A 19,351-nucleotide genomic window follows, 5' to 3' on the forward strand; every position below is an offset into this window, starting at 1 on the left:
TTTGGACCGAAACTAAAATTCCGTATGGTGTCTTTGGCTTCAATTATCCCTTCACTGGATCAAGGAGACTGCTACGCTGTCCTCAGTCTGAAGAATGCAAACTTTCATGTGGCCATAGTTCCAGTACACAGAAGCTTCCTTCGTTTCACGGTGGGAGCTTCCCACTATCAGTTCCAGGTGCTGCCTTTACAAAGTGCATGGCAGCAGTGGCAGCATTTCTGTGTCACAGAGGGGTTCAGATCCTTCCCTACCTGGACGACTGGTTGGTCAAGGGGCCCTTCGAAGCGGTGGTCAGGGCCACGTTCAGCCGGATGGGTCTATTGCTGAACCTTCAGAAGTCGACCCTGTTGCCCACACAAATCATAAGAGTTTGTAGGGGCACACTTGGACTCCCTGGTAGCCAGAGCATCCCTCCCCCCAGCCCCGTTTTGAGAGCATGTTGCGACAGCTAGGACTTGCCTTCAGCAGTTGAGGCACATGGCTTCCTGCGCCCACGTCATCCCCTTCACCAGACTTGGACTCTGCTTCCCTAGAAATGTGGTTGGCCAGCTGTCTCGCCACCATCTGCACTAGGTGTTAAGTGTCCCACCGTCGATGATGGAGGTTCTTTGTTGTTGTCTGGATCCTATTTAGGTGTACCAAAGGGTCCCGTTCACACCCCTCAGCCCACCCTGACTTTGGCTAAAGATGCCTTGGACTTGGGATGGGGCACACATCTGGGTGGACTCAAGACTCTGAGTGTCTTTTCTCAAGCAGACTGTGATGCACATCAATGTAAAGGGACTCAGGGCTGTCCGGTTGGCCAGTCTGGCCTTTTTGGGCAAAATAAGGGGGAGTTGTGTCTCGGTTCACACAGACAACACCACAGTGATGTTTTATATCAACAGACAGGATGGTGCTCGCTCTATTCCCCTGTGCAAAGAATTGATGTTGCTGTTGGAATTGCGCATGTGCAATCGAATGAATATACTGGCCTCAAACCTGATGGGTCTCAGAACTCGCTAGTGGACAACCTCTGCAAATCGTTTCAAATACACAAGTGATTCCTCAAGTGGGAGGTTGCACAGGGCCTTTTCCAGATGTGGCGTTGTCCCCATCTGGACCTCTGCTGCAAGGGGGAACAGGAAGTGCCGGGCCTTCTGTTCCTACCTAGGCAGTAGCAAGGATTCCTTGGATGACACCTTCCAGATTCACTGAGGGGAAGGCCTCCTGTATGTATTTCCCTCCTTCCCCTTATTTCCAAAGGTGCTGACCAAGGTCCGCAAGGATGCTGAAGACTAATTTTGATAGCACCAGCTGGCCCAGGCAACATTGGTACACAAGGGTCCATCAGTCCTCTGTAGTGCCCCCGATTCCCCTCCTCTTGTTCCCAAACTATTTATCCCAGAACTGTGGCACATTGCTGCACCCTAGCCTTCAGGCTTTACACCTAACAACGTATAGGCTCCATGGGTAAGCACACTAGAGCAGCAATGCTCAGAGGGAGTCAAGATGGTGATGTTAGGTAATAGGAAGCCTTCCACGCAGGCTACGTATGCTTCCAAGTGAGAGGTTTGCCTGGTGGGCCTTACAGAAGGCCATTGCAGTATTCGGTTCAGTTTATTTTGGAGTACCTTGTGGGGTTGAAACTCCTTGTCAGTTAATCTGCACCTGGCCACAACATTGGCGTTCCACCCTGGGTTGGGGGAAGCTATTTGTTGTTTGTGGATTGCTTGGTGAGCTGATTCCTTAAGGGCTTGATAGACTGTACCCTCATGTGAGGGACCCAGTACCCAAATGGGATTGAAACCTGATTTTGTCAAAGTTAATGGTTCTTCCGTTCGAGCTCTTTAGCTGTCTGCCCATTTGACTCATGTGCAGGCCTCGTCAACAGCCTTTCTGACACATCCCTGTCCAAGACATTTGTCGAGCAGTCACATGGTCCTCAGTGCACACACTTACATCCCACTATGTCATTCAACATCAGGCTAAGGAGGATGCTGCATTTGGAAAGGCAGTGTTGCAGACGGCAGACTGGTGATCTCTGACCTCTCCGCCGGATAGCTGCTTAGGAAACACCTAAATTGGAATGTGCATGCGCGATCACTCGAAGAAGAAAAGATGGTTACCTTTCGTAACTGGTGTTCTTCGAGATGTGTTGCTCATGTCCATTCAAAAACCATCCCACCTCCCCTCTGTTTGAGTCACTTCCAACAAGAAGGAACTGAGGGAAAGGATGGTTGGAAGGGTGCTATATCACTAGCCATAGTGGCACCACTCTAGAGGTCTCCCCTGCCGACCTATGGTATCCAGCTAGGGAAAATCTTCCTGGCAACTGTGCATGTGGCATGCTCACACCTAAATTGGAATGGACATGAGCAACACATCTTGAAGAACACCCGTTACGAAAGGTGTCTTACCTGAACTTTGGTAAACTTCATGCTTTCAGAATACCACATATTTTCCTTGTGAGTTGGGTTCAGTCCTGTGATTTCACATGTAGTGTGTTTATTTGAAGTTCTGTTATTACACCATATAACAAATGCAGTTACTAATGCTTACCAGATGATAATTCCATGACAACTTTCAAGGTTTCAAATTTTGTTTTCATTTTGCATTGGAACAAAATGGCACCATCTGAATATTTTCACAAAAAGAAAATGTCAGTGATCAGAGAGCCTTGGAACTCAGAAACCTTCTTGTCAAAAATTGAATCCGCCATGTCTCCACAAAACATTCCAGCGTTGACAAAATAGCATGTTATGACAAAAATAGTTTATCAAAAATATTCCTCCTACCTCTATTAGACAGGCATGCATCTTAAAATATCTTACTGCTACAGTCTTTACCCAGTGTAAGGAAATCCTCGTTAATGTATTTTCTCCCCTCTTCGGATTGGATTTCCAAAGCACTAAGTGTTGATCTAGCTCTGCTCCCACAGAAGTCAGTGGATGATCCATTGATTCCAGCTGGAGCAAAATTAAACCAATATTGAGCACTTGGGAAAATCGCACTCCTTTGGGGAAGAATTTCAGAAGTAGTTAATAACTCAGTGAGACCCATTTTTGGGTGCCTAACTTCAGAATTTTTTAAAAAGCCTGGTTTTCAGAGAGAAAGGGGCTCAAAAGTTTTCTGAGTACCAGGATCCTTTCAGATTTCTCAAGTTGTACTCTCAACATTTGAGCCACTCCATGTCATTAATCTCTCTCTTTTTTTTTAAATCTTGGTCATAACTTGAAAGTTAAAGATTTGAACTCATTAATAAATCCATCCAGCTTTGGTTTCGTAAAGCAATCATTTTAGATTATTCTTGTAACTTCTGTTTAGGTAAAACTGTATTTTACCAATGTCTTTGATATAATAAGAGCGTTGTGGTAGTGATGTAATACTGACTTGTCCTTCAGAACAAACTGAAGAAACTGAAGTCTACCAGGATCTTTGCTGGCAGCATCTGAGTGAGGATTTTGTTTGTAGCCGGCCTCTGGTTGGAAAGCAGACTACGTACACTGAGTGCTGCTGCTTATATGGCGAGGCCTGGGGCATGCAATGTGCACTATGTCCCATGAAGGACTCAGGTAAGAAAATGTAAATTTCAGTTATATGTGGTCATTTTCATCTCTTGCCTGTATTCTCAATATGTAAATTAATAGCATAAAAAAGAAAAAGGAAATTGGTTGTCCATAAACCAGTGTTACTAAATGGAAATAAGCAATGTCCTGGTTTTCAAAATTATCTATAATTTTTGGTGCTCCAGTTTTAAAACCAGTAGGGCCTGCCTTCCAGAGGTGTTGAGCATCTACAATTAATTTCAGTTACAATTGTGGGACATTAGCACTTCTGAAACTCAGGCTTTACTCTTTGTTGTTGTTGTTGTTGTTGTTGTTATTGGCATGCTTAAAATAGAGACCATTTCAGAAAATGTTGGCCTGATATATTTTGCTCAGTAGCATTGCCAAGAAGAATTCAGAGTAGGCTTATTTTCTGTTATGTGCTAAAACATATAGTTAATATTTAAAAAGAAATGTACTACTTATGATCAGGACTAAGATTAAGGTTTAATAGACTAAAGAACAAGCATTGTTTATACTGTACTGCCCATTAAATACCCAAGTAAAATTTGTTTTTCATCCATACATTTGGCAAGTTCCATCTGTTAGCCTATGAGTGCTTTGTTTTTCAGTTAATGATTTTTGTGAAAGAAGAGTTCTCCTTTGAGTGGTGACCTTGTGGGTGCTCTACTCATGGTTTCGGTGTGTCCTCGCACTGGAGATTGGAGATTTTTGCCTAGTCGTGCCTTCCCGTGCAGTGCATGCGCAGTCACCGTCTCGTGACATTTTCGTCTGTTGGCTGCATGCAAGTCCCCCTCAGTTCCTTTTCTACCATCCTCGGTAGTGTTTTCGGTAGTTCTTAGTATTACCTAGTCCTAGTTCGTTTTTTCTGAAGTGGAAAAAAAAAAACTTCGCTCCTGTTTTTCTTCTTCTCATCTAAGTTCTTGGACCCCAATTTTTTTTTCTAATCATGACGCGTTCCCCTGGTTTTAAGAAGCATGACTCCTGCAGAGACTCAATACCTGTATCTGACGGGCATGCTTGCTGCGTAATATGGGCGAGGGCCATGTAGCACAGAAATATCTACACTATCAAAACATAACCGCGAGAGTGAGAAAGGATTGGGAGATGAGGCTTAAAAACCTCTTATGGGAGCAATCTCTTCAGCCACCGGAGTCCAAACTCAGTGAACCCTCTAAACTGCCAGCTCTGCACAAGAAGGCTAACTCATCCCCTACAGGGGACTCCCGCAAGTCCCAGGCCTCTTTGGCATGGTCTCTGCCTTCAGTGTCCCATGCCGCGCATTCACCAGCACCGTCTACCTCCAACATTGCAGAAGAGCTGAGAATGGCACCTACAAAAAGGGCAGAGTCCGAGCCAAAGAGGAAATCCATCTCTTCCATACCATCTGGCATTGCTTCTCGCCTGGCAGAGACCAAAGCTGATATGCCACTACCGCCAGTGCCAGTGGATACCCCAGCACAGACATAACCCTCAGATTTCTGCTGTCAGCCGGCACCTAAACATACATCGGCACTGGAGTCGAAGATGGCTTCCCAGAAGAATACACATAGGCAGCACTGAACACCACAGCTGTTGGCACCAACAACACCAGTGCCGAGCGTGAATTCACCTCTTCACTCTCCTATAATTGTGGAATCCAGTCTGCACCGATGCTCTTCTGATAATATTTCTTTCTCACCTACACTCTCTCCAGGCATCGATCATGGGAATAGGTTCTCCTCCCCGCATTCCTCTCCAACTGGTTCAATAGCATCATGGCATTCTACTAGAAACTAGCCAATACACCATCCTCCACAGTATCCATGGTTTAATCATCCTGGGCCGTATCCACCACAACAGTTCCAACCCCAATGACCACCTTGGGAGCCCTGGAACCAATATCGCACCCACTCCTCACGCCATCATCGTTCATGTGAGTCAACAGTGGTGACCAAGTATGTACAATAACGCATTTTCCAGCCACCACCACACAACCTTCCCTGTCCCACCCTCCATGCTCACTTTCTGCAAGCACTCAAACTGAGCCTGTGGATGAGGATGATGACTTGCCTCATTCAGATTCAGTCAGTCTCCGGTTCCTCAGTCTTCTTCATCTCCAGATGTAGCTGTTTCCCCCCCTCTTCCTTTCCCACTGCAGACAATCTAAAGCAATTTCAGGACCTATTCAAATAGGTGGCACAGTCCCAGGATGTTGCACTGCAGGAGGTACAAGAAAAACAACACAAGCTATTGAAAATCCTACAACCTGCCACGTCCTCCAGTTGATGATGCCATTGATGAGGCCATTATGGGACCATCAGAGGCAACATGGCAAACATTGGCATCCATTCCTCCCACTTATCACAGGGTGGATACAAAATATTTTGTCCAGGACAAGGGGAGTCCAAAGATTTTCTCTTCTCTCACCCCCAGCCTAACTCATTGGTTGTGGACTCAGTTCATCATCAATCAAGGCAGCCACAATTTAAATCTACACCCAAGAAAAGGAACATAACCATCTGGACATTTTTGGTAGGAAAGTGTGCTCCTCTGTCACCCTGAAATTCCATAGGGTACACTTGCCTCCTAGTTCGGACTAGGGTGTCAAATGAAGGATACCGAAGTTGCTAATGAAGTGCGGGATTTAAATATCCCATGCTTGATTAGCATATTCGCGGCCGGTCGCCATTTTAAAATGCCGGTAGCCCGAATTAACTCGCCGTGTGTAGACGCGGTAGTCTGCTCTAAAACCCTTCCCTCGAATTACCTGTTACTGCTCATGCAAGGATCGGACTACTGCATCTACACGCGGCGAGTTAATTCGGGCTACCAGCATTAGCAACTTCAGTATGCTTCATTTGCCTTCCTAGTCCGAACTAGGGGGCAAATATAGACATACCCATATATTGTACTACACTGCCCTAGTTGTGAACTACGATCATGCGAATTACACTAGACTCCAAGAGCTCTTAAATGACCTTCCATAGCAAAATAGGAGGTCAATCGTACAAACAGTGCCAATGGATGTAGCAGGTATAGCAGCTAGGGCTACTGCAACAGCAATAGTCATGTGTCACACGTCATGGCTTCAATCATCTGGCATCTTGCAGGACCTGCAGACAAAGGAGGAGGACCTCCCGTTTGACAGAAACAAACTTTTTGCTGACAAAGTGGATGAAGTCCTCCATTCAGTGAAGGACTGCCATACAATGCTCTGCGCTTTAGGGATGTGTACACCACCTAATAAGAGACCCGGGTACACTCCGTACCAGAGACCAAGAAATACCTCATACCAGAGACAACAGCAAAAGCCAAATGACCACAGATCTAAATAATGGTCAAACAGGAGAAGGGTGCAGCACAACCAGTCGTCTGCCAATCAACCAGCCACAGCTAAACAGCAAATTTGAAGGTGTGGTCAAAGGTCTGGAGCAACCATCCCATGAAACCAGTACACACTACTCACATCTTTCACCACCACCTAAGGCCCTTTTACCACCATTTGGACCTTATCATTATGGACCAATGGGTCCTTGATATCATCAGAACAGGCTATACAATCCCCTTCTATGCCCTGTACCCAACCCCCCTTCCCATCTCTTCAGGGACACCTCTCAGGAGCCCCTTCTACAAGCAGAGGTACAAAAACTACTCCACTTGGGTTTAATAGAGATGGTTACTCCCAAATTCCACGGAACCTGATATACCAGATTCTTTATGGTACATCGTGTATATCTCTGTATCTTAGATGCATTATTAAAGAGATTATAAATTCCCTGTAGAAATTCTCATAAGTAGACATTGCACATGTCTTAGAATAGCATATAAAACATGCCTTAATTCAGTCCATGTTATGGATTAACCATGTCTAAACTTTCAACTTTTAACAATAACTTTTTAAAGGAGCAAATAAAGGTCTTGAAATTAGACTCTGTATATATGTTTAACTGCAAAGCAAAACTGTATTTATATATATTTTGTATTTAAAAATTGGGCTGAAAATGATTTCAGATTAGAGCTTCAAAAGAAACGTTCACAGTTGATTTAACTCTAATTTATAATTTGTAATGTAGAATGTAAAATGGATTTTTTCCTATGAATACTATTTATCTAGGGCAGGCATGTCCAAAGTCCGGCCCGCGGGCCAATTGCGGCCCGTGTTCCGGTTTAATACGGCCCCCCAGGTAATTTGGCAATATCTATCTTTTATGGCCCCCAGCGAATCCATATGTATTGAGATGAATACATTGTAAAATCTCAGTTAAAGTCAGTTGGTCTAAATCAGTTATAAATATATTTGGACACAACATGTATACTTGGTGTTATGTTCCTGTTCATATTTTTTGAACTTAAAAGTTGACAGACAATCTTTATTACCAATAATATGTAATGTACTTTACAATGTTCCTGACATATATTTCAGCTTCCTGGATTTTTTTTTTCATCTGGCCTTCAGATATGAAAGGCAGAGTGATTTAACACCTGTTTAGATTGGTCATCCATGTGACGAAATGAAAAGTATGCCGTTTGCAATAAACTTTGCATAAAATAGTTAATTTGCATTTAATTTTAATGGTTCAAAGAATGTAAGGCAAAATGGTCGGCCCTCACGCATGTTCACTTCATCAAATCTGGCCCTCTTTGAAAAAAGTTTGGACACCCCTGATCTAGGGTATAATACAAAAATGTTACTTTTAAGGATTTTTAAATCAATTTGACTACTGTCTTTTGCTTGTAAACTCAAATAGCTTATTCCATCTATTTCCTCACTGCCAAAAAGATGGGGGGGCGGATTGGAGGCCATTTTAGATCTCAGGAAACTCAACAGGTTTGTACGCAACCACAAATTCAGGATGGTGACTAGGAACCATTGTAGCTGCACTGGATGAGGGAGAACAGTTCTCAGCCATCAACCTTCAAGATGCATATTTTCACATAACAATCCACCCTGCACACAGTAAGTTTCTCAGATTTACGGTAGGCCACAACCACTACCAGTATCCTCCCCTTCGGACTTTCCACTGCACCACGGGAAGTGGTGGAATCTCCATCCCTAGAGATTTTTAAGTCTTGGCTTAAAGCCCTGGCTGTGTTGATTTAGTCGGGATTGGTCCTGCCAAGGGGAAGGGGGCTGGACTTGATGACTTCCTGAGGTCTCTTCCAGCTCTATGATTCTGTTTTCCATAATAGAAAATAGTCTGGCCATCGTGACTGCATTCCTGAGAAGACAGGGCATCATCATATTCTGCTACCTCTGATGATTATTTACTCAAAAGTACTTTACGCCAACAAAAGATAATCATGGCAAACATGACCAAAGACATTTTCTTTCATTTAGGCCTACTCATAAACATTCAAAAATCCACTCTGGAGCCCACCCAGAAAATGGAGTTTATTGGGACATCCCTGGATGCCGTGATAGCCAGGGCCTATCTTCCCCCACATTGCTTCCAAACTCTATGCGACCTTATCAGCGGTGTCCTCCATGCTCCTTTTACAACTGCTTGCTCATGCCTTCAGATCCTGGATCACATGACAGCTACCACTTTCATGGTATGCCTTATGAGGGCTGGCTTTAGGAAGTGCAGGGTCCAGTTCGAACAGTTTTGGCAGGCGCGCACACACACACACACACACACACACACACAGAGGATTTTTTGTTGAGGGGGAAAAAAAAAAGCACCCACACAACAAACCACAAACACACACAAACATCACATCAGAAGTAGATCTGATCAAAATGTACATCAATATAGTTGAACATTTTTAAAAAAAATGCCATCCTTTATAATGCAAAGTTTTACACAAGATTAAATCAGTTGCCTTAAGTGTAGGTCAAATATTTTCAATTGCAAACTATCCAATCTTTTCAATAAAGTTTAAAGTTTGATTTTTATAGTTACCAGAGAGTGTTGCAGTTTTCTGTTACATTGATTTACTTTTTAAATAGCAAAAATGGAGTCTTTAAGAAAGTGTCAGTTCTGTGGTCAAATTCCAGTCCTTAGTGATTTCAGCACCACTGATTTCACTAAGTAATATGGTACCTCACCACCATTGCCTCCTTTGCACTGCCCTTCAACACATATTGCCTGCATGTTGAGTCCAAGGTCAGTCTACACAAGATTTTATCAATGATTTTTGCTCAAGTGATCACTCATACAAGACAAGGACTCTCAATTGATTCTAGTCAGCTCTGCCTTTAAACTTTGGAAGTAAAGTGTCAGATATAATTGAGGACTCCCAAATAGACTCTACACCACCAGAAATAAAACCTGTTTCCATCTTTTGTGACTTTCTGTTAGATGTGACTCACTATCCTCTGCTTAGTGTTCAAGTTATGGTAGACCCTAAGCCAGGTCATATTAAGTTCAGGTCTTTTACCTTTTAATTATACAATATGAAATGTTGTAATATGATTACAACATTTCATTCTCCCAGCTCCAAGTCTTAAGTGAATTTCAACCCCAAAGAGCCAAAACTGAGCACCTTGACAAAGCAAGTGTGTCTACTGATCTCTGTGGCAAAGTAGGTATGTCTATATAAATAAGGTCTGCTCGTGAAGTCTTTTCCTACAGTTGATTAACAGATGGCAATAGATCGCTCATTCAGATCACTGGCTGATAATAGTTAGTCACCCTGACCAGTCATTAACCATAGTCATGCACTCACCCTACTCTCCATTGTCTCTATGATTCTCTGATGACCTGTGGCAAAAAAGGAGGGTGGAAAGGGAAACTGAAGGGAGAGACCTCTCTAAATTCACCAATCAAAGAGAAGTATTGCCAACCCAAAAATCACAAGGAACGCCTACACAAAGTTATGAGAGTGGTCTACAAATCATAAGATATTTTTAAAATAAAACATGTTGGATTTTTATTGGCCTTTTGTTTCTTGAGTATTTAGGGTTCATGTTTTAAAGATTACACATGCGCTGCCTACAGACATGACTGGCATCTGTTTACATTCCCAATCGACACAGCTTCGCCAAACATCTCACATTTTCCGCATTAGTTCTGGCCTCCTTGAAATGGTGGACTTCCCCACACAATCCCCTCAAGGGTAATCAGAACAGATGTATCCTTAAAAGGCTGGGGTACCCACTGTGGGAAACTGGTGCATGAAGAACAACATCACACCAACAGCGATGTACGTACCGGGTCAGCAGAACACCATGGCAGACAAGCTGAGCAGATACTTGTCCAAACAGCATGAGTGAGAGTTGAGTCTCAAGACCATCCTGCCTATTTTCAGCAATGGGGATTACCTATCCTAGACTTACTTGTGACGACATCCAATCACAAGTGCCACCATTTTTTATATAGAGCAGTCCGGGGCAAGCACTCAGTGGGCGATGCCTTCACCATACCATGGACTGCCCCCCTCCTCTATGCATTTCCACTGACTACCCTGCTCTCCAGGGTGATCAACAAAATTTGTGCCGACCATGTAATGGCCATCTTGATAGCTCCTTACTGGCCAAGGCAACTACGGCTTCCTTACCTCCACCACCTTTCACTTGCCAGACCAGTCCCCCTCTCCATCAATCCCCGCCTGCTGATCCAGCATCAAGGAAAAACTCATCACCCAAACCTGTGGGCATTCAAGCTTACCACATGGCTTCTCCGTGGTATCAAAATGAAGAACTTATCTGTTCTGAGAGAGAGAAGCAGATGCTCCTCAATAGCCGACGCTCTCCTCAAAGTACACCTACCAAAATAAATGGAAGTGCTTTCAGGAATGGTCCAACTAACACCAATTACAACCAAATACTACCCCAATACCTACCAGCTTGAATAGCTGATGGACCTCAGTGATGCAGGTCTCTCCATCAGCTGCATCCAATGGGTTCTCCTGGTGGGTTTACAGAAGACAAGCCCAAACTTAAATCCCTTGGGGTATGTCTACACTACCCCGCTAGTTCGAACTAGCGGGGTAATGTATGCATACCGCACTTGCTAATGAAGCCCGGGATTTGAATTTCCCGGGCTTCATTAGCATAAGCGGGGAGCCGCCATTTTTAAATCCCCGCTGCTTCGAACCCCGTGTAGCGCGGCTACACGGGGCTCGAACTAGGTAGTTCGGACTAGGGTCCTATTCCGAACTACCGTTACTCCTCGTGAAACGAGGTGTACCGGTAGTTCGGAATAGGCACCCTAGTCCGAACTACCTAGTTCGAGCCCCGTGTAGCCGCGCTACACGGGGTTCGAAGCAGCGGGGATTTAAAAATGGCGGCTCCCCGCTTATGCTAATGAAGCCCGGGAAATTCAAATCCCGGGCTTCATTAGCAAGTGCGGTATGCATACATTACCCCGCTAGTTCGAACTAGCGGGGTAGTGTAGACATACCCTTGGGATTTAAACCTAGTGCTTGGCACACTGACAGGACCCCTTAGCGACTGCTTCTTCCCAACATCTGGTGATGAAAGTGACCTTTATAGTTGCAATCACGTCCGCAAGGAGGGTGGGTGAAATTGCAGCTCTTATGGATGACCCACCATATACCATTTTTACCAAGGATAAGGTTATTTTCAGGCCTCATCCATAATTCCTGCCCAAAGTTATATCTGATTTCCATATCAATGAACCCATCTATTTCCCCACTTATTATTCAAAACCTCCTGGTTCCCCCAAGGAAGTGACGATACACATTTTGGACACAAGACAAGCCCTTACGTTCTACATTGATGAGCCCAAGGAATTTAGAACATCAAGCAGACTTTTTTATATCTATGTCTGGTCCCCACAAGGGAACCAGCTGTCTCCACACAACGTGTCTCCAAATGGATTGTGAACTGCATGCATACCTCCTACCAACTTCGGAATAAGGACCCACCTCAGACGGTCACCACACACTCCACCTGTGCGATGGCCACATCGACTGCTTTTCTGTGTAACATATCCCTTGCTGGTATCTGCATGGCAGCCACGTGGTCCTCACATTATACCTTCGCAAAAAATTATGCACTGCAGCAAGGGCCAATACCCACCACTTCCTTAGCCGAAAGGGTCCTTGCCTCCTCTCAGCAATAACTCCAAAGCCCACCACCGCAAGCAGCAGTACTACTCAATAGTCACCTAAGTGGAGCACCTACAGGAACACCACTCAAAGGAGAAGAAGTTACTCACCTTGTGTATTAACAATGGTTCTTTGAGATGTATGTCCCTGTGGGTGCTCCAGTACCCTCCCTTCCTCCCTGCTATTTTGGAATCCACTATAGGATTTCCGGTAGAATAGGAATCGGAGTACCTGTACCATGTGTGCAGCCAAGAAATGAAAACAACACAAGACAGCAAGGTGAGTAACTTCTTCGGCATTCAACAGAGTTACTGTTGTTTTTTAATTTTAAAATTTCTGTCCCTCTGTGGCAGATGGTGTAGCCTGTGTCTTTTTGCATATGTACAGATAAAGCAATTATATCTTATACTAGGCTGCCTGCAGAATCGACATGATAATGAAGTGTTACTAAAGGAATTGTTTAAATAATTAGTCCAACAGAAGAATGAGTCATGGACATTTAAGGTAGATAAGGAAGTCTATCAGGGGAGGAAATGGATTTATTGCTATGGATTAGGGAAATGCATGCTCCCAGGGAATATTGCCTAATATTATTGACATTTTTGGAGCATTAGCTAGCTGACATTGATAGTTGAAAATGAATGTGTTTGTCTTATTACGTCAGAAGTGGACAATATGAAAAAATGTTTTGTATAAGGACAGAAAATTCTTTTTAATCAATGTGACTAGAAGCTAAATGGGTATGGGGAAAAGCTCAGTTTACACACAGTCCTCTTTCTGGGACCAGTGGTCTGGACACACATCTGTTAGAGCAGCAGAGTTTTAATCTGTGAAACAAGAGACGCCTTTTAATTAGATGAAAATGAGGTGATATGTTCTAGCCAGCATGAATTTATCAATAACAAATCATGTCAAGCCAACCTCATTTCCTCCTTTGACAGAACAACAAGCTTAGTGGATAGGGAGGACATGGGTATTGACTCCATGGGGAAAAAATAGTGGGTCAGCCCTCTCCTCCCATCTCCCCCTCCCCCCCCCACACACACACCTCCTACCCAATGCTGATCAGTTGTTTGGCAATGGGGAGGAGTACACAGAGTGGAGGGGATTGGGCTTTGGGATAAGGAGTGGAGCACTCCCAGGAAAAGTTGAAAGCCAGTGCCTGTGAAGACACAGTAGATGTGATATATTTGTATTTAAGTAAGGCCTTTAACACTTTCTCACGTGAAATTCTCCTAAGCAAACTAAGGAAATGTGGTCTAAATGAAGTTACTATGAGGTGGTTGCACAGCTGGTTGAAAGACTGCATTCAGTGGTTCTCTGTCAAATTTGGAGGACATATTGAATCTGGGCCAATAGGCATCTCTCCTGGGTCCAGTGGTTTACAATATTTTTATTCATGACTTAGATAATGGAGTGGAGAGCGTGCTTATAAAATTTGTAGCTGACTCTGGACAGGGAGGGTTTGCATGCACTTTGGAAGATAGCATTAGAATTCAAAATGATCTTGATAAATTGAGGAATTGGTCTGAAGCCAAGAAGAAGAAATTCAATGCAGACAAGTGAAAAGTGCTGCATTTAGGAAGGGAAAGTCAAATGCACAAATACAAAATGGGGAATAACTGGCTAGATGGTGATACTGCTGAAAAGGTAATAGTGGATCACAAATTGAATACAAGTCATTAGTGTGATGCTGCTGTGAAAAAGGCAAGTGTCATTCTGGGATCTGGTGATAGGAGTATTGTATGTAAGATGTGGGAAGGAATTGTTTAGAAGTTTTTCTTTCTGAAAATGGCACATCCAAAACTGTGTGCCCAGGCTGATTAAAGTGCTCCCCCACTTGCTTTTGGATATTGCCATTCTTAATGCCTGATTTTTTACACACACCCTCAAAAGCATGACATTCACCCAGTGATCAGTTACTAAACCTGCTATGTCTCAAATGGCTAAAAGAAGTGTGGGTTTAATACAGTTAAAATAAAACTGAGAAAAGCCTTCATACGCATACTGTAGAGAAGAGTCCTGCACTGGCAGAGGGCCAGATGAAATGATGTAATACACTTTTCAGTCTCTAATTTCTGCAGTCCTGTGGTAAATAACTGAAAAGTATCAACTGCCAATCTAGCAGAAAAGTGACCAGAAGCCTAGTCTGCGGCACTTGATTGCAATTCCATGCAGAGGATCCAGGCTGAGGAGCAAGCAGGGATTGATTCTTTCATCAGGAAGGTGGTGGAGCACATATCTGAAGGGACACAGAGGAGCATTAGCCAAGTGAGGCCCTAAGTCAGAAAACTATTCATGTGATTCAGTTTCAGTATGTATGTAGTCCCATTGAAATTAAGCATATGCGAGGGTGTTTGAGGATCAGGACCTTCATGCATTTGGACAGGGGTTTTTTTTTTTAAGGGGGGGGGGAAGAGCTAGGATAGCTAAACCAGCAGCTAAGAACCAATAAGAATAAAATGTGGGGAAATGGTAGCTCTACATTAAGTGGCAACATAAATCCAAGGTTTCCATTTGCCCAGACAGTACTAGTGCAGACTTGGAGCCAGTGGGTGTAGCCCTTTAATTGCCCCCCCCCCCCTCGGGGCTAAGGGTGCTGCTGTAGTGCCTCACCCGTTTTCCCTTTCTTCAGTGCTCCTTGAACAAAACTCCACAGAATCTTGCTTAATCACAGCCCTTCTTGGGGGGGTCTGGGTTTTTTTGTAAACTGGACACAGCCCCTCTTCCCTAAAGAGATGTCCCTTCCACAAGGACCACCTCAGGGCACCCTTTTTCCCTATAGCTCTGCTCTGTGGTTCTCTCTGAGCAGGAGACATCCTCCCATGTAGTTTCCCTGCTGCCTTTTATATTTGAATCACCTGATTCCTTTCAGGTGGGGCTCATCTTGTAATCAAGGCTGGCTTAGTCACAGGTTATACAGTGTCTGGGAGAGCCTCCCTGTTAGAGTTGATCCACAGAAGAGAGAGAGAACCAGGAAAACAAGCAGTATGTACGTTGATAAAGTAAAATAATAACTGAAGATTGATAGTGAAGGGAGAAGTAATGTTTATTTTCTGTAGTCATGATTTTGAGTTCAGTTTGTGTGTTAGTTTAAAACAGGAAACAGGCATGAATAATTCTTCGTGAACTGGAAGCATGTTTTGTTGATTCTACTTAGAACCTTTGAGTGCTGTTTGGCTACATGGAATGATTGTAGTTGATTTTACCTTTAATGTGCCAAGTACCTGATTTTTATAAATATCCAAGAAGTCATTTAATTATTCCCTACGATTTTTCATGGAGGTGACGGAATCCAAGAATTGCAGAGACCTGTGACTTCAGCCTACAGCAGCTGGGAGCTTCAGGATCCCCCCATAGTCAGGAGCTGTGGGGTACCTCTGCTGCCTGAAGTCCTGCCTCTGAGCTACCGTGAGCAGTGGAGGTACTCTGCTGTTCTCAGCCCCAGCAGGAGGACATCACAGCTCCCGAGCCAAGCAGCTCCCAGCCACCACAGGCAGCACCTCTGCAGCTCCAGGTGGCAGGGGACCTGGAGCTCTGAGCTCCCATGAATTGAGGGAGTAGTCGCTTATGAAAAAAGCTTGCACTGATAACAGTTCCCACTTCCTCTCTCTCTCTGCCAGACACTATTGTCTAGGAAACTTCCTTTCCTCCTTTGTTATTTTGGAGTCTTGAAATAGTGTGACTGCTGTGTGTGGAAAAAGGTCAAATGAGAAATTATCTTTAAATTAGCTTCCACAGTTCTCTAACAGGTGCGAATGAAGATTTAGCCCCCATTTCATGTTTTTAAAGACTCTCTTTGCTAAGCTCCATAAAGCTGGCTTTTCAAAGCTTTCGTCCTCCAATCAAGGACCAGCAAGTGCAGGTTTTCACATGCAATACAGTTACCACGTAAGAGTTGAACAGACAGGGCAGGGAGGAGGACAGTTCTTTCCCTCCTCCTGGACTGCCTCTCCTCTGTCAGGAGTGAGAAGCTTACTAGCAGACCGTCTCAAATAGTCCTTTAAACCATCAGTAGTACTTCACATATTTGTGGGTCAGCCAAACTTGTGTTAGTTTTCTGTAAGTCAGAACAGGAGTTGCCTGAGGTTCTATTCAAGAGCACTTCAGAGCCCAGGTATCTTCATTTTGGATTAGACAAATTCTTCTCTATGCCTTTCTTCCCATCCTCTTATCTATCACTGTTGGTGTCTCTTCACAAGAAAGCATGAGCTCGTTTTATTAGTCATAAGTGATGACTCTTCATTTCCTTGAAAACTAATTCTTTCCAGTTGAACGTGTTAAGTGAATACAGTTCAATTACATGTATCTTGATATGCACTGAAGGAACAGGGAGGATTTTTGTCGTCATTTGAAACAATGAGCCATGTTTTGATCCCAAGTGGAACTGATTTTTGACACTATTATATTTCTCCTTATGAAGAAAGAATGTGAAAATAAGCGTCTTGTTTTTATCATGTAAGGATAATTATAGATAGAAACCCAAACCTAGGTGCCTTTCACAACTTAGGGAACATTTACAAATGAAAACTTAGAGCTGAGTGAATTGAATGAATGAATCATTTAACATGTCTTCAGTCTACAGCGCTTAAAATGATATCATTGGCTCAGGAAAGAGCTTTCACACTTCTTGGCCAGACGGTCATAGGTTCGAGTCCTGACTAGGGTACTTGGAGTTGTTTTTTTGACGAATAGCTTATACGTTGTGTTGGCCAGACTTACTACTGAAGCAGTATGAAAATATCTATCGTTGTAGCACCCTGAAAATTTGTAACATGATAAGCAGGATCTAAGGGTTCAGGAAGAATTATCATCAGAACATTTTCAAATGGGTAGATCACAGAATGATCATTCAGTGACTTTCATTTTCTTTTTCTTTTTTTTTATAATTTCCTTGTATCTGACCTTAGAGATGACAGACGTAAGAGATAATATTGGGATGTCTTGAATAAGAGTTAGTCATCTGTCCAATGATTATAAAATAAATCCATATCTTTAAAAATTAGCCTGTAATTTTTTGTGTCCTGGGTTTTCTTGGACTATTTTGGCTAGTCCAGTGGTGAAAATCATTCAAGACCCTCCTGTTTCTAAAAATGATTAATGGGGATTCTGCTGTAAGTCAAAATTATTTCTGTAAACCCCCCTCAAAGTAAAATAATGGTTTTATGCCAGCTGAGGTTGACCCTCCAGAGTCTGGGAAAAAATGGATAGCATCTGTTCAAGCGTTGCTATTTGGCAGTAAACTTGATAACAGGGCAGTTACCAAGTGCAGGACTGACAATATATTTACAAAAACAATAGTTTCATTATCCTGATCAAAAGTATTGTTGTAGTTCTATAATTCACTATAAATCAAGTGAGACTCTTCTGGGCTTTCTGGGTAAGAGTCCAGTCCTGTAAACACTTGCCCTATGGTGGTTGCTTGGAGGAAATAGGATGCTGAAATGAAAATAGGCACTGTGGTAGCTATATTGTCATGTGCCAACTATTACTGCTTTTTGTTTGACAATGAGTCAGTAGTCTCTGGCAGGGATAGACAGTCACTTTGGAGTGGCTTTACACTGTTCTTCCTGGGAGTTCACAGGTTTAGTTTTGGATGATTGACCATGGCAGAGAGCTGTTTTGCGAGGAGTACTGCAAGTTTCCATGTTCTCATTCCTCCTATTCAGTGCATATATGAGTCTTTTGGGACATTTTGTAAGAGGCATGGACTGCTTAGGACACCCAGCTTCGTTTCCACCTCATTGGCTCTGGCAGGTGCAACATAAGTGCCTTGCCTTGTGACTGAAATTGGGGCCTCATGAAAGCTAATTCACTGAGTCTTTCTACGAGGAAGACTGGGGAAATGTTTTTAAGGTGTGGGAAGCCACCTGAGGAACTGGCAAAGTTTATATCCGCTCTGGGCACTAGCTACCTCATAACCTTGGGATTCTGTGCTGTTCTTGATCCTCTAGCTGTTCCGGTATAAGATTGGTTTTATCATCTTTCCTTCGTAAGTAGGGTGCAAGAAAATATTTTTATGTGCAGGTCTAGTGACTGTTATCCAGGCCTTTGTTACTTCAGGGTTGGACTATCACAATGTGTTCTATATAAGGATCTCCTTGAGGCATTTTCGAAACTTCACTGAGTGGAAAATAGTTACCACTAAAAGTTCAGGCAGAGAGTACATTACAATAGTGCTCCAAGATCTGCACTGTCTGCCAACTAGTTTCTATCTGGAATCTAAGATGTTTTGTCCTATGAAGTATTAAGTAGTTTGGACCCTGATAAACTCTTCTCCCCTCCTCCCCCCCACATCCATGTTATTTATGTAGCTGCAGTCAGTCATCAAAGGTGATCAAGTTAGGGACCCTCCAAGTAAGAAAGAGAGGAGGATACCAGGAGAGCATTCACCATGAAATGTCCTCAATTCTGGAATTCGTTTCTCTCCTTTGTCCTGTAGATCTTGGGTTATTTGGCTTTCAAGGATTTTGCAACGCTTTAGTACTATTAGTTTGTTTATTGGAAAGTAGTGGGCTATGCCCACAAAAGCTCATGATACCATCTACATGTTTTGTTAGTCTATAAAGTGCTACCAGACCATTTGCTGTTTTTTAAGTTTATCCTGTACAGACTAACTCAGCTACCCCCTGAAGCTAATAATTATTGCGTTATACTGTTGTGACGCATGTTGATAACAAGCATCTATGGTGAAGCTGTAGTTGCTTTAAAAAAACTTTTGACTCATACATTCATTTACTTTTTGGTATGCACCCTGATCGGAAAAAAACAGACCAGAGATTGGGTTGTATATTTAAAAGAGGAAA

The 19,351-nt window shown here is 43.3% G+C and overlaps 1 protein-coding gene across 9 annotated transcripts in view; it reads left to right on the forward strand.

Moving 5' to 3' along the window:
• LTBP1 (latent transforming growth factor beta binding protein 1) overlaps nucleotides 1–19,351 on the forward strand; it is a 321,387-nt gene that overhangs the window by 284,718 nt on the left and 17,318 nt on the right. For all 9 annotated transcript variants that reach the window (XM_075924972.1, XM_075924973.1, XM_075924974.1 and 6 more), the window contains one exon: nucleotides 3,384–3,549. In XM_075924972.1, coding sequence (XP_075781087.1) covers nucleotides 3,384–3,549 — 166 coding nt within the window. The remainder of the gene's footprint in view (nucleotides 1–3,383; nucleotides 3,550–19,351) is intronic.

This window comes from Pelodiscus sinensis, chromosome 3, assembly GCF_049634645.1.
Source record: "Pelodiscus sinensis isolate JC-2024 chromosome 3, ASM4963464v1, whole genome shotgun sequence".
Taxonomy (NCBI): domain Eukaryota; kingdom Metazoa; phylum Chordata; order Testudines; family Trionychidae; genus Pelodiscus; species Pelodiscus sinensis.